The sequence below is a fragment of the Otolemur garnettii genome, unplaced genomic scaffold (assembly GCF_000181295.1).
Source record: "Otolemur garnettii isolate 467f Iridium unplaced genomic scaffold, OtoGar3 scaffold00023, whole genome shotgun sequence".
In the NCBI taxonomy this organism is placed as follows: domain Eukaryota; kingdom Metazoa; phylum Chordata; class Mammalia; order Primates; family Galagidae; genus Otolemur; species Otolemur garnettii.
In genome coordinates, this window is record NW_003852418.1 from 17625293 (window position 1) to 17653240 (window position 27948).

A 27948-nucleotide genomic window follows, 5' to 3' on the forward strand; every position below is an offset into this window, starting at 1 on the left:
GGCACTGTCCTGCGTCCCCAACACCTGGAGGTCTGACATCACCCGGAGGGTGGTAAGGACAGTGATCACATCCACCCTTGGGAGGATCACGGGCTCAGCCAGCTTAAACCCTTGCCCAGCACTGCATGGGAGGGCACAGCAGAGCAGGTTGGACCCAGGAGTCTAGTTCCAGGGCCTTAACCGGAGCCCTTCAGCCACCTCTGAGCCAGGTGTGGGTAGGCCTGGGATAGACAAGGTGTCATGTCCCTCTCAGGGATACCAGGCCACCGTGACGTGATGTGGGGGCTGTTGGAGACTCAGACCCTGGGATCACAGGCCTGCTAACACCAGCTGGAGTGGAGGGGGCGTCCCTGGGAGGAGTGTGGCCCCACGAGGGTCCAGCTGGGACTAATCTGGGCAGGGAGGTGGGCCACTGACTCCTCTCTGCTTCTCCCTGCTGCTCCATTCTGTCCTCTCTCTTGGGACAGCCTGTGTCACTCCAGGAACAACACAGCTGTCTCCAGCCAAGATTGACCAGCAGCTGAGTCCCACCCAAGGCCGCGCCCCATGAGACTGGGTAATTCTCTAGGACAGCGGCCCAAGGCTCCTATGAGAGTGTGGGCTGCCTGGAAGAGGAACACCTGAGCAGAGGTCCCGGGCTGTGAGGGCGGGAGCCCCGTGAAGAGGTGGGAAGAGCAGTGTGAGAGGCAAAGGCATTACAGAGAGGCTGAGAGGCAAGACCAGGCCAGATGTGCCCGGACCAGGCTGCAGGAGTGTGTGTGTGTGTGTGTGTGTGTGTGTGCAGAGCTTGGGCTGGAGAGCAGAAGGAGGAGGGTGGGGAGGGGGCGCAGAATTTAGGGGTTGGATCCTGATCCTGGGGGCAAGAGGGAGCTTCTGAGGATGAGGGTCAGGGAGTGACAGGACTGGAGCTGCAGCTCCACAGGTCTCCTGGATGCTGGGTAGGGAATGAGCAGAGAGGGTGAGAGGGACTTGGGGAGCTGGTGGGGAGGCTCCTGCTGCACCAGGGACAGCAGCATGGTGGTGGTGGTGGCATGCCGGGGGGGTGGGTTTGGAAGTGGGGTAAGTTTGAGGATCTTAACCCGTGAGTTCTGATGGGACTCTCCCCAGGGAGGCTCCCCTTGGAGCAGAGAAAATCTGCTGTGTCCTGAAGGAAGGCGGATTGCTCAGGGATGGGGTCGCCTGGGGCTGGAGCCTTCCCTCCCTTGGATTGCAGGAAGGCCCGGATCTTCCCATCTCACCAAGAAAGGGCTAGGAGGACAGGGGTCCTCGTTTGCCCTTCCCCACCCCCACCAGGGTAGGGTAAACTTGTGGGGGGTACCGGGGTGGGCAAGGGTATCAGCTGAGGGTTCAGGGGCTGGAGACAGAAGCGTGGTTTGGTCTGAACCTCGCATATCAGCAGAGAAGAGCGTGCTTGTCGCCCCTCACCCCTGAAGCCCCTCAGGCAGAAAGTTTCTGGACGGTCAATGACACATCCAGCTCCTGGACTTAGGTGTCCCCAGTCCAAAGCCAGAATCATCCAGAAAAATCAATGCTTAATCCGGTCATCGACCACCACATCAGCACTTGGACTGAGACCTCAGTTTTCGTAAATAGCCTGGCCTGGAGTGAGGCCTTTGTTCAAAGTCCCAGCTGGTCAGCGGGATTCACACCCAAGATGAGGTTCAGAGACCATGCCCTTGATTCTATACGGGGTGCTTGGCAGCCAGGGAAGCAAGTTGGAGACCAGGCTTCACGGGGCTCTCCGAACTTCCTGGGGCCCCACTGTGGTCCCTAAGGACCCCATCTCAGCTGCGATGGCTCCATCTAGGGATCACAAGTGGGATCAGGGGGCAGGACCATGCTGGCTAGGCACAAGGACTGCAGGAAGGAGGGGCAGAGACAGCACCCCAGGGCACCCAGGTGAGGGCACAAGAGTGGGCACTGCTGCTGTCGCAGGGACCTCACAGCACAGTGGAAAAAGCACAGGTTGAATCATACTTAGTCCCTCCACCGAGATGTGAGGTCAGACAGGTGACAGACTCCTTACAGATGAGGAAACTGAGGCTCCGAGGGCTACTCAGTAGGCAGGTGGCGGCTCCTGCACACCTGCCATCTCTGTTCTTCCCTGTCAAACAAACACTTGCTCCCTCTGCATCAAGCCTGTCCAAGTATCACAGGGGTCTATCCCTCAAGTCCCAGTAGCAGCCCTGTGAGATCTGTACTGGCAGGAAACTAGACACAGAGAGAGTGAGTGTGTGCCCACAGCCACACAGCCTGGAGAAGGCTGCAACTACCAAGGCAGCTCTGGGGCAAAGTTCCTGCCTCCAGGACAGGTGCACCAGGAGGCCTCAATTCACCCTGAAGCCCTGGGTGCCTCAGATGGTCAGGAACTGCCTCTTCTCTATCCTCAGTCTCACCCTGCAGCCCCCCCAGGCTGAGTAAGAACTGAGTCCAGAGCCTGCCAGCCCAGCCTGTGTCACAACCTCCTGGGAAGGACATGCCACATCCCCACCATACTTGCTCTGTCCTGGGAGTGGGGGTGTCAGGCTGAGTCTAGGGGGCATCATTTCCACCCAAGGCGCTGGTACACACAGCGTGTGAAAACCACCAGGCCCAGCCCCACCATGGTGCCGCCCACATGTGTCGACATGAATGCTTCACGCTGAACACACGGCCCGTAAAGTGTGGGGCAGAGTTTAGAGGACAGAGTGCCATGTTGACTCGGGGAAGGGCCCAGGGAGGCTTAGGCTGGAGGAGGAGGTTAGGTGCAGCCCTGACAGTGAGAGCTCATGGGAGAAGTAAAAGGGAAGAACTGGGGGCAAGACTTGGCTGAGCAAAGGCCAGGGGGCTGCAAGAGGGTGTTCCCGGGCTGGGGTGAGGGAGGAGGTGAGAGGGGATGATGCGGGAGCTTGAGGGCGCTGAGTGACGGCTAATTGGCCGGGTTTCCAGATCTACTGTGGGGCTTCATTCACTCACTCATTCATTCAGGAAGTGTATACTGAATGCCTCCTGTGGGCCAGACATTGTCTTGCCACGCCAGGAGACTGTAGAGCTCCCAGGAGAGATTGTCTGGAGAGACTGTAATTAAAGAAACGAGGACATGAAACACAGATCACTCTTGCAAGAGATCAGGAGATGTGGCAGAGTGCCTGGAGTGGCAGAGGGGGCCTCTCTGAGGAGGGGACATTTGAACTGAACCCCCTGGGGAAAGCCTGGAGAGGGTCTCCAAGAAGGCTGGGAAGCAGCCAGGACAGTGGATCCTGGCAGCCCCCTCAGGGGTGGGGCACAGACACTGAAGGTCATCTCGAAGCCACACACCTCTGGGCAGAGATCACCCATGCTCTTCAGAGGAACAGTCTAGGGGTTGAGGGTCTACAGAGATAGAGTGCAAATTGAGGGTCTTAGAGTATGACTCTCCTACTCTGGAAGGGACCTTGGGAATTAGCCCCACTGCAGGGGTCCTGAGCTGTGCTAAGTCTGATGCAGAGGCAGAGGGCTCTGTCCACTACCCCACCACCCTCCTGCCCCGCACCAAGTGTAGGCTCAGTTTGTGGAGAAAAAAGGCCAGGGGCGCCACCTGGCGGCCAGCCCTGCAGCGTGGCCACCTCTGCCCAGACTGGGGTCCACAGTGTCCAGGGCGCAGGAGGCTGGTTCCTGAAAGTCACCTCTGTTTTTGTAGATATTTGTAGTTACCAAATTGATATATATATATATATATATATATATATATATATAGCATATAAGGCAGCAAACCCAGATAAAGCTAACAGAAACCAATCACCCGGATTTCGCACCCAGAGCAAGCCTTTCTTCACATGTGCACTGATTTCCTTCAGACTTTTCTCCACGGATCCAGATACTATTTAACTCAGAAAGTGAATCATACCCCACGGAGCATCTGTACCCTGCCGGGTTGTTTCCCACGCACCACTAGATGGTGGATGTGCCGTGTCAGTGAATATTCGTTTACAGTGTAATTGGAGCAGCTGCGCACACCCTTTGGGTGCGGCCCGAAGGGAGAGTAATCATGGCCGACTGAGCCTCTGCAGTTTGGGTTTATTAGGAACAAATTGAATTCTTCAGAGTTTTTCACTTTGTTTTTGCTTCCTTGGAGGAAGATTGGAATTCAAAATCCTCCTTGCTCTGGTGGGAAGGGAATTTTGATAAATCCACATTTGGGAACACACATTGTGGCACCAGGAATAGAGCAGGTGACCTCTATAACACACTCCTTTGTAGATGCCCACCTGTGGCCAGTCCTTGGTGATCATCAGCCTTTGCTCCCTCTCAAGGGCCCACAGGGTGCCAGAACTGAGTTCACATCACTGGCCCTGGGGCTGGGGGCCATTCTCACCACAACGTGCTAATTGTGATGCTATGGCTGTGCCAGGAGCCATGGGTACAGTGATAACACAGCCACATCCCCAGACGTCCACAGGTGTCCACAGACTCTCTCTTCTGTTTTGCAGACGGGAAAACCGAGGCTCAGAAAGATTAAACAACACTCCTAACACTATATCTGGTAAGTGGCCGAGCCCTATGGAACCCCAGCCTGACTGCCACTCGGGAAGGAAGGGGTTCTGTCCTATGTCAATGACCCCAAGACTTCTGGGCTAAGTGAGAGAAGGTGCTATTAAGCAGAGCAAGACCATGGTGTGTGTGTGTGTGTGTGTGAGAGAGCGAGAGAGAGAAAGGTATTGCCTGGAGGCACAGCCTGCCCTGGGCCCCGGGCTGGTGTATGTGGGAGGCAGGGGGGCTGCTGAGAACCTAAGTGGCAGAACTCTTAGGGCATGTCACAGCCCAGAGAATGAAGCTGTTTGCCGCCAGGCCTGGGCTGGGGCTAACTTGGGCAGGTGTGGCTTCTGAATCCATCCTATCAGAGAGCTGATTAGATTAAAAGGAGGGCTAGACCAGGAGTCTGAAGAGGAGGAATGGGCTGGGGAAGGGCAAGGTGGTAAGGAGAGGCACCTGAGAAGTGGGGCGGGGGCTGGGGTGTCTGAGGGCAGACTTCCTATAGCTTTCCATGGTGAGGCCTTCCATCCTAAAGACCACTGTAAGAGGGAGGGACGATGATCATTCTGTTTTACACATGTGGAAACTGAGGCACGGGGAGATAGGGCGTCTGCCTGAGCTCACACAGCTGGAAAATGGCAAGACTAAACTTTGAACCCAGGTGGCCCTGAGTTTGTATGTCCAGCCTCACGCTGTCCTTTAGACCCAGGAGGTGTCTAACTGCAGAGTGGGCCAATGTGAGGACACTCAGCCTGACTGTGTGCTCAGATGGGCTTGTGGCCTTTCAGGTCCTGTGGAGTCCCCACTCCACCTCAGACCAGAGGCATTTCCCAAACATGATGTGGGTTTTCTTTCACACCCAGAGACTGCTGCCCTCACTTTGTGTCTTCGGTTGAGTCCTAGTGGGCCTTCACTGGCTGTGTGACCTTGGGCAAGTAGCTTAACCTCTCTGTGCATCAGTTTTTTTCACCATGTGAAATGGGGTAAGCATTGTTTCCTTCCTAGAGTTGACCAGTGATTCAGTGTGTTAGCACATTCTGGGGCCAAGGTACAGCAGCTACTGGAGGGGGTCTGCAGGTAGGCTTGCAGGGAAAGCGTTTCTAGTTCCTGCTAGAGCTGGGCTGGGGGCTTGGGGCGGGGAACCCAAGCTGCAGGGGCAATCCCCATGAGGGAAGAAACCCAGTCCTTGAGGAGTGCTGGGTTTGCTCTCCTTCCCCCAACTTTAGGGGGCTGGCAGGTGCCAGAAGGGAGGGCCCAGTGGGAGGGCAGTGTAGAAACTTAACCTGGGGCCTGAGGGCGGGCCAGGGCTTGGTACACGCCCCCAGAACTACGGAGGAAACGTTGTGCACCTGGCTGCTCTGGGGAGAAGAAACAGGACAACGCACAGACCCTTCTTGGCCGGGGCCCAGGCTCAGCCCGGGCCAGGCTGAAAGCCCAGCCAGCGGCCATGACGGCTATGGCCACCAGATGGCGCTCGGACCAAAGCTATGAACATGCTGAGCGGTGAGAGATCGGCCGCAGGGTGGCGCGGCCTGAGGAGGAAGCCCAGGACAATACTCGCGCCCAGTAGCATTGTCGGCCAGTCTGTCGGTGGTCTGGACGGCAGCATTTATTAGCTTCTCCAGGACCCAGAAGCACTGTGCACCATCTCTCTTAACCCTAACAGTGAGTTCCCACTATGCGGGTGCTGGCCTTGTCTCTGCCCCACATTACAGAGTGGGAAACTGAGGGTCAGCGGTGCTGGGACTTGGCTGAGGTTGCACTCAGGTCACATACTCCCAGGGCTGCCAGGCCCCGTTCATTCTCTTACCTTTGTGATATTGACAACAGCGTCAGCACCACCTAAGAAAGCCTCGCACTGCTGACATTTTGGGCTAGATGATTCTTTGTTGCAGGGGTCAGGGGCTGTCCTGTGCATTGGAAAACGTTTATCAGCATGGGGCGGGGGGCTGAATAATGCTCCTAGCAATGTCCATGTCCTAATCCCCAGAACCCAGGGGCATGTTACCTTAAGTGGAGAAAGAGGTTGCAGAGGTGACTGAGGTAAGGGTAGTGAGATAGGGAGGTCACCCTGGATGATGGGGGGACACAGCAGTGCTGTCCCAGAGGTCCCAGAAGAAGGAGGCAGGAGGTGAGAAAGAAGGCAATGGCTCAGAGCAAGGGCAGCCTCAAACACAGGGAGGGCAGAGCAGGATTCACCTGGAGGATCTTGAATCCTGGGTTCCAGACCCCAGGGCAATGCACCTCCATGTCCCCTGCCTGCTGGGTGGCCCCACCCTCCATCTGACACTCTGCCAGCCTGTTCCCTGCTGGGCTGCTTCTCCAGGTGCCACTGGACACTTGGCTGATGGCAGCAAAGGCCAAAGGACCCTGGGGTGGGATTGGAGTGGTGAATGAGCAAGTGAGAAGCACCATGGGGCTGATCGCAGGTGTGGGGCTGACCACGTGTGTGGGGCCAGGCAGTGCAAGCCAGGCTGCCATGTGAAGTCCCAGATAGCTTCTTAGTAATGTGTTTGAGAGCATTGGCTTAGCAGCTTGGTGGCCTGGGTTGGAATCCTGTCTCTGTCCCTTGAGCAATTGTTGAATCTTGCTGAAACCCAGTTGACCCCTGGACAGTGAGCTCTCTGGGAATCCCCCAGGGATGTGCTATGTAACCACAGCCTATCTGTCCAAGGAACCCTTATTTCCCAGGAGAAGTGTTTCATACAGTACAAAATGCAGGTCCTGTGGCTCCTCCTCATCTGATGTGAGGTTGCCCTGGAGGGTAGCATTCTGCTTCACCCATCAGAGCTTGCAGTGTTAGATCCTCGCTGATGGGTTTACCAGCAGAACTAGAAAAACCTGGAAGTCTGGGTGTAGGCTTCACCTTCCACCTGTATGCCCTTGGTCAGGCCATTCACCCTGTCTTGGCCCCAATTTCCTCACTTAACAAGACAATTAAAGAATGCTTAGAAAATGCCCTGGGCACTGCAGGTCCCATGAGTTTAAGCTCCCCCAAATTCAGAGGTGGACCTGAACCAGCTACAGCTAAGGATTCCCATACCCCTGGCCAATTGGAAATGGTGAATACTGGGGTAGTTTAGAAGTTACTTTGGGAATGTGAGGTCTGGAACCACAGCAGCTACTTTGTCACTGGTGGGACAGAACTTATTTTGGCTGGAGAGTCTCTACCTGGAAACTGAGAAAGCTGAGTGTGTGGGAAGCCAAACAGAGGTGGAGGGACATCAGGTCCTTGGCCACATTGTTTGAGCTTCTGGGTGAGGCCTAACCTGAACTTCCCTTGTTTGTGAGAGCTAATGAACACCCAGAAATACAAGTATTGCTTTTTGTTTTGATTGAAAAGTGTAATAGACCTGAAATGGTCCATTCACAGTATTTAACAAATGCCTGAACTTGTGGTTATCCCCTGGCAGCTGTGCAGGATCGAACCCAGTGCAGATACCAAAAGCCATGTATGCGCAAGTCCCTGATATAAAACAGTGCGGCGTTTTCATATAAGCCATGCACATCCTCCTATATAAATATCTCTACTATTCACAATACCTAAAATAGGGCAGCGCCTGTGGCTCAAAGGAGTAGGGTGCTGGCCCCATATGCTGGAGGTAGCGGGTTCAAACCCAGCCCAGCCAAACAAACAAACAAACCAACAAAAAACTGCAAAATACCTAATATACTAGAACTGTTCTGTAAATAGTAGTTATGCTGTATTATTTGGGGGATAATGACGAGGGCAAGAAGTCTGCACATGTGCAGTTCAGACACAATCAGGCATCCCCCCCCCCAATACTTTCGATCCTCAGAATCCACAGGTATGGGGGGTCTGCTGTATTTTAAAAAATCTTCTTAGTTTCATGTTTTCCACTTGAAACTTTCACCCAACCTCCTGTTCCGGGCCGGACCCAGTTGCTTTCTCATTTTTCTGGGCAGCACGAGGCCCAGACTTCCCGTGTCTCCCTGCGTGCTGCTTTCCAGTTTTTCCCGTGACCTTTTGTGGGTGCCTCTGTGTTTTAGGCCAGAGCAGCTGCCGGTCTCTTCCTGAGAAAGGCGGCATGAAAGGAAAACTTCTGAACCACTTCCCTGGAAAATATCCTTTTCAGTGCTCTCTGCCAGAGAACTGGAAGGCCAGGGCGAAGGCATCTCCCTGAGAATTCAGAAAAGAAAGCACTTTCCTCTACTCGCCGGGTTGCTACTACGCCTTTGTGTGCCACCCGAGTCCCAATACTTTCTCAGTCTGTGACTGTGTTTGTTTTGTCTCCAAAGGCTTTTAGAATCTTCTATGTATCTTTACTTTTCTGAAATCTCATCATACCAGGTGCTTTCATTGGGGTTTTGTAGTTGTGCCAAGTACTAGAAAGACTTTCCATCTAGAAATTCACGGTTTTCCCTCCTGGAAATTTTTTTTAATTTATACTTTTCACTCCCCCGTATTTATGAAATCCAGGGCTTAGTCCATTAATCCTGTAAATCTCTCCTTTCCCCTGTTGTTGCCTATCTTATAAACAGGTCTTTACTATCTGGGGAGGTTTTCCTCAACCTTTTCTTCCAACTCTTCTATTGCTTTTATAAATATTGTAAGTTTTCGAGGCCAGGCACGGTGGCCCACACCTGTAATCCTAGCACTCAGGGAGGCCAAGGAGTGTGGATTGTCTGAGCTCACGAGTTCAAGACCTGAGCCAGGGCGAGACTCTGTCTCTAAAACTAGCTGGGCATTGTGGTGGTTACCTGTGGTCCCAGCTACTTGGGAGGCTGAGGCAAGAGAACTGCTTAAGCCCAAGAGTTTGAGGTTGCTATGAGCTGTGATGCCATCACACTCTACCAACAGTGAGAAAGTGAGACTCTGTCTCAAAAAAAAAAAAAAAAAGAAATAAAAAAGAAAGCATTTGTAGAAATATTTTAAGTTTTCAAACTTCTAATGTCCAGTGGGTGGTCATTCTCCTAAATGTTCATTATTAACACTCTGCCACATGGTGGAGTTTTTCAGAGAGATGGGAAGTTAGAAGCCTAAGAATAAGGATTGAGACCCCTGGATCCAGCCATTCCTGAACCTAGAAACCCTTTGGTTTCCCAGTGGTGTGAGCAAATAAATCCACCTTTGTGTTTAAGCAGGGAGGGCTAGTTTCTGTTCTTTAAAGCTAAAATGCTCTTGACTTACTCCCTAGACTCTTCTCCCTGCTCCAAGCCTCCAATTTTGGCTGTCTCCAATTCCCCAAGAGAGGAGCCCTGACTGGGCTCACCCAGCAAGGAGGCACACTGCTGGGATGAGAACCTGGAAATGCATTTCTGAGCAGGTCGGTGGTTTTGGAAAATCATTTCCAACTCCTGGAGCAAATTCCTCCTCCCCCTCATCCAACTCTGCCAGCTGCAAGTTCTGTTTGCATGGAGCAGGACAGAAGGGGGGCGAGTGGGAGGGCGGGCTCTGAGTGAGGGCTGGGGGATGGTTGGACTTAATCATTCTCTGCTTTTAATGGGAGCTAGTTAATTTCCTTCCCAAGGAGACCAGCATTGACCTTCACCTCCAGACCCCATTAACTGCCAGGGACGCTTTGTCAGCGTATTTATGACAAATTAATTACACAGGGAAAATCTTGCTGGGAAAATGAGTATTCTGGTTCGGGCTGGAGCTGGAGCTGCATTTGGATTCCCCACTGACATGGGGTCTGGTTAACCACAGACCTTGGGCAAACTCTGAGGCAGGCAACTGATTTGCAGTTCAACACAGAAGGAAGACAGGCCCAGGAGAGAAACCCAATTTTCATCCCCTGATACCTGGAGACTCAGAACAGAATATCCCCTGAGAAAATGATCTGGGGACTCCAGATCAGTGCAGTGGTTGAGAGAACTTTGCTACCTCGCTGCATGGACCTGTCCAGTTGTCCCTCTAGGCTGTGCTGGTACAGGACTCAGTGTCCAGTCTAAAGTCCCAGGCCCCCATGTCCCTTTCCAGCCAGCCTCCTACCTCTTGTCTCTGCACTGGCCTTTCCAGTAACAAGGAAATTGCTGTGGTTCTCTGAGTAACTCACCCTGGCCTGATCCTCATGCCTCTGCCCTGGCTGTGTCCCTGCCTAGACCACCACTCCCATCCCACCTGACCTCCTACCTCTTCCTGGTCTTGGAGAGGGGGCTCTAGGGCTTTTCCCATCTCCAGAAGCCTCCTGGACCCCTCCAGGCTGTGTGTGGGCCCCTGGGCCCTACTCCTACAGCTCCCTGTGATCATTCCTGCTCTCAACTCACTGCCCACCTGTGTGCCTACCTGCCTGGCACACTATGAGCTGCTATCAAGGGCTGGGCTTTGGGTCCCCCTCTCTGAGCCCTGGGGCCCGCAAAGGGTTTGGCCTGCAGGAAGTGGCCAGTGAAAGGTCCTATCCTGCATGCCTGGTGCTCTGGAGGTAGAAGAGTGAAAAGGCAAGGCCTCTGAGCCCAGTAAATTCACCATCCCAGGCTGGGGGCTGCAGTCGACTTCTGGAGTTCCCCCTGTCTGCCATCCTTTTCTGGTAACTTTGGTGAACTGCCCATCTCTCACCCTCAGGCCATGTGATGGGGTTGGTTGATCCCCCTTCTGATTCAGAGATGAGCCATATGACACCAAGTGGCCAATCACAGCTTTCCATTGCTCTGGCCAACAGCCAGTGGAGGGATGGACATGTGACCAAAGCTATCCAACCTGGCTTTTACTGCTGGGAATATGATCTTCTTCCACTGAATGGCTAAGCTGGTGGACTGAGGCTGAGAGCTGCCAGGGGCCATCTTTGCCAACACAGGAGAGCAGAGCAGAGTAATGGAGGGAGACCGAGTCCTGGGACACTGTCTGAGCCCCTGGATCCAGACATCCCTGAAGTAGAATCTGTGCCTTGGTCCACCTGTTAAAAGGACACATCCGGGTCTGTGCTGAAGCAGCCTCCCCCCACCACCCAGATTTCCATCTTCTGTAACCAAATGAGTCTTATTTTTTAAACTGTAAAAGTATAAGTTTATTTTATTTTAGAGACGGGGAAGATAGTGGGGGGAAGAGATGAGAAAGAGAGAGAAGGAGGGCAGAAGGCAGGGAGTGAGAGAAAAGGAGATGGGGGAAGAGAGAAAAGGAATGAGAGGATGGCGTGGCATCCCAAAGGAAGAAAGGAAGCCTGCCCGCCGCCAGAGGAGTCTCGAATACAGAGAGAAAGGGAGTAAATGGCAAGACAGGGCACTGAGGCGCAGGCTGGCAGGGGAGGCCTTGGGAGCAGAGGAGAGGCAGGCTGAATAGGGTCTCCAATGCCTTCGGGGGTGGGCTTGGGAAGGAGCAAGCTGCACTGGGGAAGCAGCATGAAAGGACTTATGAGCTCTGCTAAAGGACAAGGGCAAGAATAGATCGGGCGTTAGGAATGACTGAAGCCAGGAGTTCAAACACTGCCTTAGGACTTCCTTTCCAGGGACAGATGTGAGTTCTGCGAGCTGGTTTAGGTGCTGATAAGCCCATCAAGGCCTCTGCCCTCCAGATCTTCTCCATGGCCTTGAGAAAGGAGAGATTAATTTCTTTTTTTTTTTTTTTTTTTGAGACAGAGTTTCACTATGTTGTCCAGTAGAGTACTGTGGCATCACAGCTCACAGCGACCTCCAACTCTTGGGCTTAAGTGTTTCTCTCATCTCAGCCTCCTAAGTAGCTGGGACTACAGGCACCTGCCACAATGCCCAACTATGTTTTGGTTGTAGTTGTCATTGTTTTTTGGCAGGCCCGGGCTGGGTTTGAACCTGCCAGCTCCACTGTATATGGCTGGCGCCTTAGCCACTGAGCTACAGGTGCCCAAATGAGATGAATTTCTTAATGACCCTTCTAATTGGGCCCCAACGATGAGCTAGCCCATCTCCACCACAGTGGACATTAGCCCCAGTGCATAAAGTTAAGTGGAGGAGACACGGTGAGAGTGGAAAAGCCCCCTCTGATGAATGGGGCATTGGGAAGCCAGTATGTGTGTGCACATGTGTGCCTGTGTGTGTCTGCAGGGAGGACACAGTCTTCATTCTACAGTCACCCTATAAGTATCCCTTATAAATTGAGGTGTATTCTGGTTGGGTGCATAAATATTAATGATTGCGATCTCATTGTATTGAGTATTACCCTCAACAAATATAAAGTGACCATCCTTATCCTTGCTTGCTTTTGTTGGTTTAAAGCCTATTGTATCTGCGAATAAAATTGCAACACCTGCTTTTTTCTGCTTTCCATTTGCCTGGAATATAGATGACCATCCCTTCACCCTGAGTCTATATTTGTCTTTTAAGGTAAGATGAGATTCGTGTATGCAACAGATATCTGGTCTGAGTTTTTGTATCCAGAAAGATCTCTATAAAGAGAAGTATGAAACGCTAAGAAAAGAAATAGCTGAAAATGTTAACAAATGGAAAAACATACCATGCTCATGGCTAGGAAGAATTAACATTGTTAAAATGTCCATACTACCCAAAGCAATATATAATTTTAATGCAATCCCTATTAAAGTTCCATTGCCATACTTTAAAGATCTTGAAAAAATAATGCTTTGTTTTATATGGAATCAGAAAAAACCTTGAATAGCCAAGAAATTACTCAGAAATAAAAACAAAGCAGGAGGAATCACGCTACCAGACATCAGACTATACTATAAATCCATAGTGATCAAAACAGCATGGTATCTGCACAAAAACAGAGAGGTAGATGTATGGAACAGAATAGAGAACCAAGAGATAAACCCAGCTACTTACTGTTATTTGATCTTTGACAAGCCAATTAAAACCATTGAGTGGGGAAAAGATTCCCTATTTAACAAATGGTGCTGGGCGAACTGGCTGGCAACCTGCAGAAGACTGAAACTGGATCCATACCTTTCACCACTAATTAAGATAGACTCTCACTGGATTAAAGATTTAAACTTAAGACATAAAACTATAAAAATACTAGAATAAAGTGTAGGGAAAACACTTGAACAAATTGGCCTGGGTGAAAATTTTATGAGGAAGAACCCCTGGGCAATTGAAGCAACATCAAAAATACACTACTGGGACCTCACCAAATTAAAAAGCTTCTGCACAGCCAAGAACACAGTAAGTAAAGCAGCAGGCAGCCCTCAGAATGGGAGAAGATATTTGCTGGTTATGTCTCTGACAAAGGTTTAATAACCAGAACCCACAGAGAACTCAAACGTATTAGCAAGAAGAGAACAAATGATCCCATCTCAGGGTGGGCAAGGAACTTGAAGAGAAACTTCTCTGAAGAAGACAGGCGCACGGCCTACAGATATGAAAATGTGCTCACCATCCTTAATCATCAGAGAAATGCAAATCAAAACTACTCTGAGATATCATCTAACACCAGTAAGATTAGTCCATATCACAAAATCCCCAAATCACAGGATGCTGGCGTGGTTGTGGAGAAAAGGGAACACTCCTACACTGCTGGTTGGATAGCAAACTAATACGTTCCTTTTGGAAAGACATCTGGAAAACACTTAGAGATCTAAAAATAAACCTGCCATTTGATCCTATAATTCCTCTACTAGGTATATATCCAGAAGACCAAAAATCACACTACAATAAAGGTATTTGTATTGGAATGTTCACTGCAGCCTAATTCATGATCACTAGGTCATGGAAGAAGCCCAAGTGCCCATCAACCTACAAATGGATCAATGAATTGTGGTATATGTACACCGTGGAATACTATGCAGCCATAAAGAAAGATAGAGACTTTACCTCCTTCATGTTTACATGGATGGAGCTGGAAAATATTCTTCTAAGTATCTCAAGAATGAAAGAAAAAGTATCCAATGTACTCAGCCCTACTATGAAACTAATTTATAGCTTTCATAAAAAAACTATAACCCAATTTTAGCTCAAGAATATGAGGAAAGGGGAGAGGGAGGGGAGGGGAGGGGAGAGGATGGGTGTAGGGAGGGTGATTGATGTGATCACGCCTGTAGTTCATCCTATAAGGGACATGTGAATCTCTCTAAATGTAGAATATAAATGTCTTAACACAATAACTAAGAAAATGACATGAAGGCTATGTTAACCAGTTGGATGAAAGTATTTCAAATTGTATATAGAAACAGCACACTAGTATTAAGGTCCACAGCTATGATTTAATAATAAAAAACAATAAAAAATAAAAATAGAAATCTTTGATTAAACTGGAAAAAAAAGAGTGGGACAGAGCTGAGCTTCCTATAACAAAATGCCTTATAAACACAGACATTTCTTGCTCACAGTTTTGGAGGCAGGAAAGGCCAAGATCAAGGTCCCCGAGATGGAGTGTGTAGCAAGAGCTTGGCCTCAGCTTCAAAGAAGGGGCTTATTTCTGTGTCCTCACGTGGTGGAAGGGCAAAATAGGGCTCCTTTGCAAGGGCACTAATCCCATTTATGAGGGCAGAGGTTGTGAGGCTTCAGGAATAGGGTCTAGGGATCGGGGTGAAGCAGTGGTTTTCAACCTTCGTAACGCCGTGACCCTTTAATATAGTTCCTCACGTTGTGGTGACCACCAACCATAAAATTATCTTCATTGCTACTTCATAACTGTAATTTTGCTACTGTTATGAGTTGTAATGTCAATATCTGATATGCAGGATGGTCTTAGGAGATCCCTATGAAAGGGTCATTTGGCCCAAAAGGGGTTGCGACACACAGGTTGAGAACTGCTGGGATGAAGTCTGGTGACCTCATCACCTCCCAGATGCCTCCACTTCTTAATGTTACTGGAATAGGGTTAAGTTTCAACATGAACTTTGTAGGAACATGAACGTTCAAACCACAGCAGGCAGCCACAGTGGAAGGCAACTCAAGGGAGGGACCCCAGGCCTGGGGGTTACAAGATGGCCAGAGGGCAGGAAGCAAGCAGGTCACCAAAGGTTTATGGAGTCAGAGAGCACCAGGCCAGGGCTGGCAGCATCCACCTGTCCCCAGCCTCTTTCTGAGCGAGGTTGGCTCATTGAGGCTGTCCATTCTGAACCCCATCTTCTCACTGGCTCCCCAAGTCTGGGGTTCTGCCTGTCCTGCAGCTGTGTTCTCCAGTTCCAGGGTCTCTTTCTCCCAGGCTCATAGCTCTCATCGAGGGGCTGAGCGTTGTGCTGTACTGATGGGCAGCCTGGCCTGCGTCTTGGGGGAAACGGCTTCTGGGTCGTGAAGCTTCATGAACAGGGTCTGGGGCAGAGAAGACAGACGGTCACTTCCTGGGCATGTGTCTGGGCCTTCCCACAGGGGCCCGCCCCCGGAAAGGCCCCTCACTGGTTTGAGGCTTCACTGTTTTCCTCTGACAATTCTTACCGAGCTTGGGCAGGGAGCCCGGCCTTTCCGAGGCATACTGGGCCCTCCAGAGTCTCTCCCCCCATCCTGTGTGGGTTTCACAGCAGCGAGAGGGATGAGTGCTGAACAGCTGAAAGCCCCATCCCAGGGCTCCCCAAAGCCCCTCAAGGGGCCAGAAGGATGGACCAGCACTTTCTAGCAGTGGGTTTCTCCAACTAGCCATCTCCTCACTAAACATAACAAAGCACATCGCCCAGGCCTTGCCTCTCAGGATAAGGCCTGCCTGACCCCTGGGGACAGTTGCAGCCCGGCTCCCCTTGAAGCCTGTGCCTTCCCAGTTTCACTTGGTGCACTTCACAGATACTGTGGTTCTTTAAGAACTGAAGGTTTGTGGCAACCCTGCCTTGGGCAAGTCTGTCAGCGCCATTTCTCCAACCGCAGGTGCTCACTTCTTGTCTCTGTCACATTTTGGTAATTGTCACACTATTTCAAAATTTTCATTATATCTGTTTTGGTCACCTGTGGTCAGTGATGTTGGATGTTACTGCTGTAATTGTAGCAGGCTACAGTAGAAAATTGTTTTGAGAGTGCCCTGAATTATACCTGTAGAAAGCATCAAATTTAACCAATTAACATGTATGTGCCCAGCACTTTGCCTGACTATCTTGCATCATCCCAGCATCACCTGTAGGAGGCGCTGCTGGCTATTTGCACAACACCCTTTTAACAAGTGAGGACGCAGAGACTCAGAGAGTTCCAGGACTTGGGTTAAGTCCCTCAGCTAGAGGGATGTGACACCCGATGTTCTAACTCCAGAGCTCATCCCCTTTGCTGGGGCCCAGACTCCCGAGGACAAGAGGCGAGTGAATGGTTGTTGACTGACTGCATAAATGAACCAGAGGTGGGGAGAGAGAGAACACACAGGGGCCCCACTGTGCCCAGCTCACCAGCATCTCCAGACCCCGCGCCTCCTCCTGCCCCTGGCTGGACGGTCATTCTGTTGCTGTTGCCGATACAGGCATCCTCAAGGAGGCAATTCTTGATGTTGACTTTCTGGACTGCGTCCCCCTCGTGCTGAGGCCCTGGTCCAGGCATTCTCACTTCAAACAAAGCTTCTGGGCTATCAGCAGTGGCAAAAACTGTGGGTCACAGAGACAGGTGTGGCACTGACACAATGACCGTGAGCCCTGAATCCCCACCTGGCCTTTGGTCCTCCTCGGCTGATTCCTCTCCACACTTCCCTCCTGCATCTGGACCTACTAGGTTGGTGGCCTTCACCTTGTCACACTGCCACACCTTTGCCACACCATGCACCTGCCTGAGCTGCTGTCTCTCTCTGCCAGCTAGGTCTGCTCCCAGAGCCCAGCCCAGCTGACCCAGTCATTGGTGTCCTCCCCTGGGACACGGTCAGTCCCTCCTCTGTGCACTGGAACACTGTCCCCGCCCCTCCCACTCTAGTGAAATCCTTATGGCTCAGCCTCTGCCATCTGGCTCCTTCTTATCCCACCCAAAATTCCAACAGAAGTCCAAACTCAGTCCTACTCCCTCCCACTCCCTAGACTCCTTCTGCTCCCTTACTCTCAGAAACTGTCCCCCAAAGGGCAACATGACACCTTGTTGCTGAACCCCACATGTACCCCCAAGTTCACTGGCCTCTCTCCCATCTCCAGAGACGGTTCTCATAGGATCCCTGCTGCCCTCCTTTTTCTCCAGCCTCTGCTTCCCGGGGGAGGCACGCCCATTTTACAGATGAGGAAACTGAGGTTCCTTGTGGAAAACCTCAGGGGGTGGGAACCCAGAGTGCCAGCTGGAAAAGCCACACCTGTTCTACTCTGTGGTCCAGCCTTCTGGTGGAAGGAAAGGAATTTCCCATCATGCCTCTCTCCCCTTAGGCCCTGGTGCCAGTTCCTCCAGTGAGTTGCTGAACGGGGTGGGGATGGGGGTCTGGGCACTAGGTCCTGGTTACCTGGGGGGCTTCTTGAGAGTGTACGTCTCTGGCCTTCAGATGGGATGCCGTGGAGGTTCATTTCATTGCCATGTCCCAGCTGTACCCGTCTGAGCAGGGATTGTTCCAGGCGGATGTCCTGGGGGCTCCAGGCACTCGGAGTTGAAGAATCACCTGGCACCATTGGAGGGAGGTGTGGCGGAGCTATAGGACCTGGCAGGGGAACACAGTAGCACAACCTTATTGGAGGTGACAACAGGCTTCTTTCTCCATCCTCTGACCCCTACTCCCACCCCTCACCAATGAGAGAGAAAGAGAGAGAAAATGCATGCACGCACGCAAAGTCCTGGCCGCACAGAGGAGATGGGTCTGTGAATTCCTCCCGGACACCATCAGACTGGGCACCGATCATCCAGATCCTGGCCTAGAGAGCCAGCGGACCCAGCAAAACACATCCTGTGGGGTCCCCACCAGTTTCCATGACTGTGGCTGGTGCCAGGGCATTGCTGACACACTCGCAAACCAAACAGTGAGCATATCCTTCTGATTCCCAGTCGTGCTCAATCCTTCCAACCCCATCAAGAGAAAGTTTCCTTTGGTGCTAAAACTTCTTTAATGCCTTTTGACACCAAAGGCTCAGTGCCTCAAGTATCATTTTATTTTTCCAGCATTTATTTTTATGGTGATTGTCAGTTTTCAATTTAAGGTAATGCTATAATTTAAAAAAAAATAATTTCAGTAGGAAAAAAAGGTGAACAACATTAAATATGTAACTGGACATGGAGTGACCCAAATTGGGAAGGTGAAGCTGAGGAGATTAAACGTGGGGAAAGAATGACCTAGATTCTGAAGTTTTTTATTTCACAGTTGGGGGCTCTGAGGCCCAGAGTGGGGAAAGGCTTTTCCAATGCTGTGGAAGTGATCCGAATTTTGGGCCGATGCTTTCCTGGGTGACATGACTGGACTGATAGGTGGCCCGTCCCCTTGTGCCACAGGGACTTGGATAGAGAAAGCACTCAGAGCACTGTATTCTATCAAAACTAGGGTGCCACTGATGGTAAGATGCACCCCAACTTCCAAGCTACTAAAATCTGAAAGAAGGTAACATGTCTTAGAACAAATAAAATCCCACCTGTGACATTCTGCTCAGGGAGAGTGAATTAAGATATTTCTCACGGCAAAATACAGCATCTCATTGAAAACGAGGCAGAAGGTACTAGAGTGAAGGGAAAGCAGGAAAGGTTTGATCCAGGCGCCCTCATTCTCAGGGAGGCCGTAAAGGAGCATCCTGGAGGTTGGATGTTTGGTGGGCCTTTCTCCTTGATTCCCCTCAGCCCCTTCCTCAGCCAGGTGGGGTGGGGGCATTTGAGGCCCCATCTCCTGAGTGTCTCTCAGCCAACTTACCATTTTCCCCAGAGGCTACTTGTGTTGTTATGGTATTCCCATGTCCAATCTGGGTGTTGCTAGAGTTTGCAATGAAAATCTGGCTGTGTGGTTCCTTCTGGTAGAAGACATTGACTGCGTTTTGCTGGTAAATAACTTCAGCAGACTGATTTCTTCTTCCAGAATCTTCTGCAGATAAATATTTCATTTTATCCCTTTGCACCTCTCTAGGGATCAGGGGTTCCAAATACTAGTCAGCATCACCACATTCTCCTGGGGAGCTTGTTAAAACCCACATTCCCAAGTGCCCATCCCTGGGCTTCTGAGTCAATAGGTTCAAAGTGGGACCCAAGAACCAGCATGTGTAACAGATGCCAGAGGAGTCTCAGGTGGAGTGTCCCTCAGAAATCACATGGGAAATGACCCTCCCCTGCGTCCTCCACTGCCGCCAGGGCGGAGCCACCGGGAGTGCTTGCTGGGAGGACCACAGGGGCCCTGCACTGCTCTCCTCGCCCTTTCTCTCTCTCCCTGGGGGCACCGCACCACAACCATGACCACAGAGCACAGGTGCCCCTTCTCCCTCGAGCAAAGGCCAGGTAAGTCATGTTGGTTCGCATGACATTTGTAAGGATCTGAATCTGTCACCAGCGTTTAAAGTCTGGCTGCTGTAACAAATTATTACTTCTTCAAGTAGCCTTATGATGCTGAGACGCTCCCCCCCTCCCCCCAGGCACCGTGAACACAGCTCTACATGGGCTGGGGCAGGCACCCGCCTTGACTCGCCCCTGCATGGGCCCTTGTATGTCGTGCCTCTGTGGACCCTTTCCTCCATAAAAAGTATTTTAAATGACATTTTATGATCATGTCGGGACAAAGACAAATATAGGCTAAGCTGCCTTCATTTTTAGATATTCATCATATTTATAATATTCATTTCTTCTTCTGATTTCAAAAGACATTGACGTTAAAACATTTTCACGGACCCCTAAATGCCCTGCAGGCTCTGAGCCCTGCTCTTGACATCCCTATTGACAAGCCAGCCCTGGGGCTCCACCCTTCAGGTATCTGGGCCCAACCTTGTCTTTTCTGTAAACTTTAAAACCCCAAGTTAGGCAAAGCGCTCACAGCAAAATGTAACCAAACTCAGACTGAGCCCCTGCACCCCAGAGCTAATGGAATTTGGAGACACCTTCCCTCTCAGCCCCTTGCCTTCTGTAGCCTCGGCCCTTGGACCAGGTCTCCAGAAAGCCATCCCTGGTTAATCCCTCCAGCTGCCCTCCTGGATCCTCTCCAGTGAACTGGCAGCAGGACCACCTCACCAGAAGGTTCTGACAAGGTGGAACAGGCCCAGCAGAGTGCTCCACAAGGAGCAAGAGTTAGGTGCGAGGGGGTTATCTTTACTGCTGGGCCCCTGGCAAGGGGCAGACAACAGGTGAAGGCCTACCTGGTCGATAAATTGTCCACAGTTTTGACTTCTCGTCTAAGTCCAGAAGGTGCTTGTTTTTCATCTTGTACAAGTCTGGGTTGACCTCTTTTGCCGTCCTCATTCCCAGGGCCTGTGCAATGGCCAGGGCGTTATGGGGCCCTTTGTCTTTCAGATACCTGAAGATCTCTGCCTCTGGCGGGTGGGTTGACAGGCAGTTAAGGAGGACCCCTAGAGCTTGAATCTGTCCCACCGCTGGCCAACTAGCTCTGTGACCTGGGATAGCTACCCAACCTCTCCAGACTTGGTGTTCTCGTCTGCAAAATGGGCATACAGATAATGGCTGTGACAGTAATGCTCCACAGAGGCTGTTCCGAGGACCAGGGATGTGCATAAGTGCCCTGCACAGTGCCTGGCAGCGGCAGGTGCACTGCCAAGGTCGACTATTGGGAGGAGAAATAATTTTGCAGCCATTTAGATTCCTCTACTGCGTCTGGACACTGTGTGGGAGCCCCTTGGTGGGTGGGACACGGCCCCCTGCACACTCAGACCATCTCATTTCCTCAAGGAGGGTTTGGGGGTTGTGGGAAGGCTCTGAAGAGCTGAGAGGAAATGAAGACACTTACGTCGCTCACTGAGCCCAGGGCCAGGCTGCTCTGGGGTTGCAACTGTGCCTTCCTGTTGCTCAGCTGGAGAGAGAAGGGGGCGGGGGGTCAGAGGGTGGGGAGCAGGAGATGGCAGCAGGCTGCTACCACTACCGGCCTTCAAACCCTGCCCTGCCTCTTTCCAGCTGCTCGGCTTCCTATTAATCAACTTCTCTGGGGTTCCATTCTCTATTCTGTAGAAAAAGGGGAAGAACAATATCCACCTGCCCCCGCTTGTGTGAGGACCAGGTAAGCCCTGGGGTACAGCTCCCAGCCCCCCATAGGTGCTAGATAGGTATCAGCTCTTTTCCTCTGTGGGCTCTAAAACTAGAAAAAGGGGCTTAGTGGGACACTTCTATTGTCATCATCCTTATTTCTGTGGTTAATGTTTTGCTGAGCACCTGCTATGTGCCCGTCTACGTGGGGCTGGGCCCTGAGCTGATCCTCTCTGCAAGCCCTGCGAAGTAGCCGGATTGTCATCTCTGTTAACCAGAAAAGAAACCAAGGCCCAGTGAGGAGGCATCATGTGTGTCCTCAAGGGTCAGAGCCCAGATTCGAACCCAAGCTCAAGTCTAGGCTGTTCATGGCCAGGATGGCTCTCTTGGGGCAGACCTGCCCCCAGGATGGTGGGTTACCATGGTTGGGCTGGGCCATCTCTGTGGGAGCTGCACCTTCAGGCCCACCCCTGGCCAAAGACCATGTTGTTGGGGACTCGAGGGAGACTTTCAACTCCTTCTTCATTTGGTAGAGGACTCGGTTGAGCTCCTTCTTGGGCACTTGGCATTCCTTCACCAGCTGGACAGTCTTCACAGGGGAGCTAGCGTCCCTCAGTACCTGCAGAATCTTCTGTTCAAGGTCATCTGAGAGAGGGAGGGAGGAGTAGAGAGAGGGACCGAGCCCCAGAGCCCCAAGGTTGGGCTGGAGGCTCCAGGAGGCAGGGGATATGCCCCCTTGAGACGGATCTAGTGGGCAAAGACCTGGGCAGACACCCACCAGTAACAGCAGAGAGAGGTACCTGGGAAGATCAGAAATGACCTTGGCTGGACATCTGGGGCCTTCTGTGCCTCCTAGTGTGGGCACAGGATGGAGGGTAGATGGGAATTCTCAGCTCTCAGGTTGGAGTCAAGGGCAGAAGGACAGAGCAGGAGGGATGGAGAGGACTGGGAGAGGGAGACCCGATCCTACCTGGGATACCTGCCACGTGTCTTCCATCCCCATCCCACCCTCCCTGGGGTATCCACTCTCAGTCTCACGACCCACCAGTGGGATTGCTGCTCATCCAAGCTAGGACCAGCAGATATCAGAAACAGGTCTCTCCTCTATGCCCAATCCTGGAGTCCTACAAAAGCCATTCCTTGATCTTTCTTATACCCTGCACTGCATTTCTCCACCCTCCTACCCACTTCCATGTCACCATCTCCTAGATGGCACAACCAAGCTCCCAGTTGGCCCCTGGCTCCAGCTGTGTTCCCTCCAGTGACCACTCCACTCAGCAGCCAGGCCTGACCACTCAAGTCTTGTCTTCACTACCCTGATTGTCCCTAAGTTCCAGCTCATCTGTGCTCCCTCCAGCCCTCTTACCTCAGGGCCTTTGCATATGTTGTTCCATTTGTCAGGAACACTCTTCCCCCTCTCCATCTATCCAATGTCTACTCAACCTCCAGGTCTTGCTCAGATGCCATCTCCTTTGGGAAGCTGTCCTCCATGTCCCAGAGTGAGTGGCATGCTGCTTGTGTGTGGGTCCCCTACAGAATGTCCCCAAGGATCCCCTCCTGTGCTGGCCTCATTCATTGCCGTACGTTCAGGGTCTAGCACAATGCTGGACACACAGTAGGTACTCAGGAAATGGCAGTTGAATAAATGAGTGGCTGGGTTAATAAATGAATGAATCAATGAGTGGATTTATCCTCTGCTAGGACAGATGTCTGCCTAGTTGAGCGGGGGCAAGGCACGGCAGCACCTCCTTGGCCTGTTGGTAAGTGCACCTGTTTCCTGGTCTGAGTTTCAGAAGCCCTAGGCAGGCCTCCACCAAAGTCAAGGAGGAAGTCTCTGAATGGCCACTGTGCCTCCCAGGACAGGCTCTTAAAAATCACCTCACTTAATAAAAATCAATAAATCAAAAACAGCTGCTCTGCCAGGAGGGGACACAAAGTGCAGAGGCAGCTCCTAGGAGCCGGCAGCTGGGGAGAGTGGCTGTGGGCGTTGTCCACTAGGAAGATCGTGCTTCCAAGAACCTGGAGGGAAGTGTGAAGCAGGGCCACTTCTGGGAAGACCTGGGTCATCTTCCAGGACAGTGACTCAATCCTCTGCCTTCTGGATTTTTATTTCCTGATCAAAGGGTTCTCTGGCCTGTCTGGGTTCCGTGGTGACAGCACTTGCGGGGGAAGGGATAATAGGTCTGCCAACTCCACAGCTGGGCACTGTAGCCTGCCCTAGCACAGATGTTTGCACACTTTCAGAGTGCAAGTGAAGAGCAATTCAAAGACCTAGGAGCACCCACCCCTTCAACCACCAAACCCTACTCCCCGCAGCCGGGACCCACTCAGCTGACTGTCCACCTGGCTTTGCCATGCCCCGCAAAGAGTTTTGATTCTGAAAAAGCCCACCCTATAGGGATCTTCTTCCCCACTGACCACTAAAGGAGAGGTGGGGTCAGAGATGGGAGAAGAGGACTAGCCCAAGGGGCAGGCTGCCTCAGCCACCCCACTGAGTCCCCGAGAGCCCCGACCCACCCCCATCCCCCGGGACTGTGTCTGAAAATGGAAGTCAGGAGACAAAGCAGATGTAGGTGACAAGTGGGTAATAAAGGAAAATCAGCTGGGGAAGAAGACAAGAAAAGGCAGTTAGACCCAGTCACAGAGACCCTGTGACCTGGGCCTGCACGCCCTGCCCGTGGAGGAAATGCAGCAGGAACCTGGCTACCAGCCAGAGCTTCGGAGCCTCTCCCTGGTATCACCCCTCTGGGTACACTTGCCTTTCCTCTTTTTCATTATCTAATCATTGGATTCCTGGGTTTGACCCTTGGCTCGTCTATGTGACTGCTCTGTGCCTTAGTTTCCCTGTCTGTGAAATGGGGATAATAACAATAGCTAAAGACTGTGGTGAAGACGAAAAACGAAACAAAACAAAACCCACAAACCACCTTCAGCCCACAGCCTACAGGCACCTAGCAGAGGCTCTAGAGAGCAGCAACTGCTTGATCCTTGTCAGCCCTCATTGCGGCTCCTCCAGGGGGTAAAACACTAATTGAGAAAAGAACACAACAAAGCGGTGAAAGGCACGTGCCTATGCTATCAAAGCAACTTGCGTCACTTCTCAGGTTGACTATGAGATGGTGTTCAGACCCGAGCACAAATGCTAGGCTGCTGTGACACCCTGAGAGAGTCATTTCACCTTTCAGGGCCTCAGTCATCTCCTCCATAAAATGGGAACAACATTGCACTTGCCCCTGAGGGCTATTGTGAAATGCAAATAAAACATGTTTCCTGGTAGCTAGGGTGGGTAAGTCTTCAAAACAGGATGGCTGCTGGGCACTGCAGCTGGGGATTGTAATCCTAGCACTTTAGGAGGCTGAGGTGGGAGGACTTCTTGAGGCCGGGAGTTTAAGGCCAGCCTGGGCAACATAGACACCCATCTCTACAAAAAGATAGGAAAAAGTAGTCATGGTGGCACACACCTGTAGTGCCAGCTACTTAGGAGGCTGATCTAAGAGGATCACTTAAGCCCAAGAGTTTGAGGCTACACTCAGCTATGATGAGACTACAGCACATCAGCATGGGTGACAGATTGAGACTGTATCTTAAAACAGAAACAGGAATGTACCATCCTGGTACGTTGTCCCTTGTCCCCTTCTCATTATAGCTGTTCTTTGTGATACTGCTGTTGTCACTGTTGCTGTTATCTGGGCCAAGGAAAGAAGCCCAAGAGAGAGGTAGAAATCCCAGCCTGGGAACTAGCACCGTCCCTTGAAAGAAGAAGGGACATACCTCCTTTCCCCAGGGCAGCAGGAAGCTCAGCCATGCTGGCAGCAGCTGTAGGGAGCCTGGTGGACTTGTGTGGCCTCGAGAAGGCGGCTGGGTTGAGGCTGAGTGTCCTCAGGTGGTGGAGCCGGGTGCTCTGGCAGCTCTGAACCCACAAGGGAGGCGACGTCAGCTTTAACAGGGCAGATGTCAACTGCTTCGACACCAGAAACCAACGCCTAGTCAGCCCGACCAAATCAGCCTTCAGGAGAAAAAGAAAATGAAACTTCTGTGCACAGCTTTCAGGAACAAAAAAAATTGAAAGCAGTGTTGATGAGCAAGATGGAGATGGGCCCGTGTAGGGGCCGAAGGATGCCGTGTATCTGGCCCCAGCCCAGGGCTTCGTCGGAGCTGGGACGCTAGGTCTCCAGCCCAGCCCACTCAACTGTCTGGACGCGGGTTGCTGCACCAGGTTCCTCGGGGCGGGTCTCATTCTGGTCTCAGGTGCTGAAGCACCTGAGAAGTCACAGTCAGTACTAGGAGGAGCGAGCATCTCGGCAGCAATCTCAGCTGCACTCTGTCCATCTTAGTTTTCGCAGCTGCTTCTCCTGAGGTTATTTATAGAAGTAATACACCACAGGTGTGGACACTGCTATGCAATGACGTCGTGTTCCCGTCACATGCTCTTATGTGCTGACATGCTCTTTACCGAGAGACCAATGATGTTACCTGATGTTAAATCCCTTCCCCAATCCCTTATCGCCAAGGTATTGCTCACAAGTGCCTCCTACAGGCCGGAGTTGATGAAGGCTGGAAGGACTGGATTGGGCTGGAAGGATTGGATGGGGCGAGACCAGAGCGTCCCCTGAAGTGGTCTCTGGGGCAAGGACTTCCCTCACCCTCCTGGTTTCATGCAGCCCACCAAGACCCCTACCCAAAGGCTGACCCATTTGGGTGGGCATGCACCCTGGTGTTGTTTCAGTATCAAAAGCTTCAATGAGCACCTACCACGTGCCGTCCAAGCTTGTGTGCTCCTGCAATTCATCTCCAGGTAGAAGCCAGTACTGTCCTCTTTCCTCAGAGGGGAAACTGAGGCGAGAGTGGCAAGGTTGCTTGTCCAAGGCCGCACAGCGAGTCGGTGGCTAGTCCTGTCTGCTCTACAGTGGTGTTTCCTGATCTGTAACATCCTAAAGTCACGGGTGAATCACGCCCAGACACAGACCACATCGCTTGCTTAGTAATTGCAAAGTCATAGATTAAAAATCTGCCTGCCTCTGTGAACTTTGCAAAGATGACCAAGAACTGTACCGGTTGGTACTTAGAAATGTAAGCCTGAGGCCAGGCTGCTCAGGCTGAAATCCAGACCCCACCATTCACCGTATGGCCTTGGGCTAGTTTTTTAACCTCACTGTGTCTCAGTTTACTCCTGTGTAAATGGGGTTAATCAAAGTACCCGCCTCGGGGGGTCGTGGTGAGGAATAAAGTGCTCAGTCTAAATGGGTCATCTGGCCAGAGCCCCCAGTGCCCTCCACAGCCATGAGCACTCTGTAGCATGGCCACAGGCTGAAGGCGCTGTCCTCCTCCAAAATGTGGGGCGGCGATGCCCGAAGTGCGGAGCCACTGTTCTCCTAATTACAGAGGGGAAACTAAGTACCACAGCCTCATGCCAGGCCATGGCCAAGGGGATGGAGAACTCAGCTCAGAAGTTCCTGAACTGAGGGTCCAGAGATGTGAGCTGCGTCCCAGAGGCACAGGGGTGGGAAAGTTTGCAGAAGTCCGAGCTCCTTGGGGACCCCTCTGCCCCAGCATTTTTGGGGCTCTGGAGCAGCCAGTATGCACGGAAAGGGCTCCTGAGGTTTGTCCTCGAGCCCGGGTCCTCAGCTCTGGCTGCACATTTGGGTTTGAAAAGAATCTCTACGCCCAGGCAGCGTTCAGGCCAGTAGATCTGGGGTGGCCCTGGAAGGCGAAGATTGTTTGAGGTCCCAGGTGATTCCTTGAGTTTGTAGGTGCAGAACCAGTAAGTGGGAGGCAAGTCAACCGCAGGAATGATCCTATTCCCCTTTACGTAAATCGAAGAAACGTGTATCTCCATGTGAAATAACAATATCACCCTTTAAGTGCCAGCTTGCTGGGGGTGTCAGGGAGATGACGGAGGCGGCCTCCGGGAGGGGCTCCCTGAGAGCGGCGCCGGGCGAGTGGCTGGGGCACAGTGCCAGGACTGGCCACCGGGTGGCGCCCGCTCACACACTTGGCTCCGGCCCCCTGGACTCCCACCCCACCCCCACCCGTGGGCCAGCGGCGGACGCGGAGGGCTCTGGGCCCAAGGCATGCTCGCCCCGCCCGTGCCACCGGTCCTCCTTCATAACCACTCCCCGCCCCTTGTTATTCACTCTGTCTTTACTTTGTTCTTTTTCTCATCCTCCCTGGAGGGAGGCAGGTGAACCACACGGTCAGTTCTCCGTCCTCATGTGACCTGGCCTCTCAATGTTGTCCCCTACACAGCTAGCCGTGCCATCTGCCTCCAGCGCTCTTCGGGCTTCCCCTTTCCTCCCTGGAAGCTTCTTGGCTTCCGTGCCCGGGTCACCTGCCGTGCTGCTGGCCTCTTAGTGTGGAGGCTCCGGGCTGGGGCGTTGACCCCAGGTCTCTGCTGGGCTTACTGGTCAGACTGAGGGATTTAGGTTTTGCTTCTAGAAAGACCCTTGTGTTGCAGTGATGAAGCTAGTGCCCGTCATGGGCAGTGTCCATCTATCTGGACTATGTTTGGGTGACCCCTTCCGGTCTCTGTCCCTCCATCCTGAAGCCACAGGGAGCCGTCTGTGCTGCCTCTGAGTCCTTTCTAGGAGTCTGCAGTGGCAA

The 27948-nt window shown here is 52.0% G+C and overlaps 1 protein-coding gene across 1 annotated transcript; it reads right to left on the reverse strand.

Moving 5' to 3' along the window:
- Positions 1-15074: 15074 nt before the first annotated feature.
- Positions 15075-25270, reverse strand: ZBP1 (Z-DNA binding protein 1). The gene is made up of 8 exons (XM_023512053.1): positions 25120-25270; positions 21769-21993; positions 21116-21178; positions 20511-20684; positions 19088-19255; positions 17705-17896; positions 16686-16877; positions 15075-15636 (listed from the first exon to the last, which is right to left on the reverse strand). The coding sequence occupies exons 1-8, from the start codon at positions 25151-25153 to the stop codon at positions 15455-15457; spliced, it is 1230 nt and encodes a 409-aa protein (XP_023367821.1). The 5' UTR covers positions 25154-25270; the 3' UTR covers positions 15075-15454.
- Positions 25271-27948: the final 2678 nt, after the last annotated feature.

What these genes read in the sequence shown, in the direction of transcription:
- ZBP1 (XM_023512053.1), bottom strand. Translation starts at nt 25,153, where the DNA reads ATGGCTGAGCTTCCTGCTGCCCTGGGGAAAGGAG. An exon ending in GATGGCCCAGCCCAACCATG is followed by an intron (nt 21,179 to 21,768) that starts GTAACCCACCAT and finishes TTCTCTCTCCAG; the next exon opens with CTGAGCAACAGGAAGGCACA. An exon ending in CCCTGGGCTCAGTGAGCGAC is followed by an intron (nt 20,685 to 21,115) that starts GTAAGTGTCTTC and finishes CCCACCCGCCAG; the next exon opens with AGGCAGAGATCTTCAGGTAT.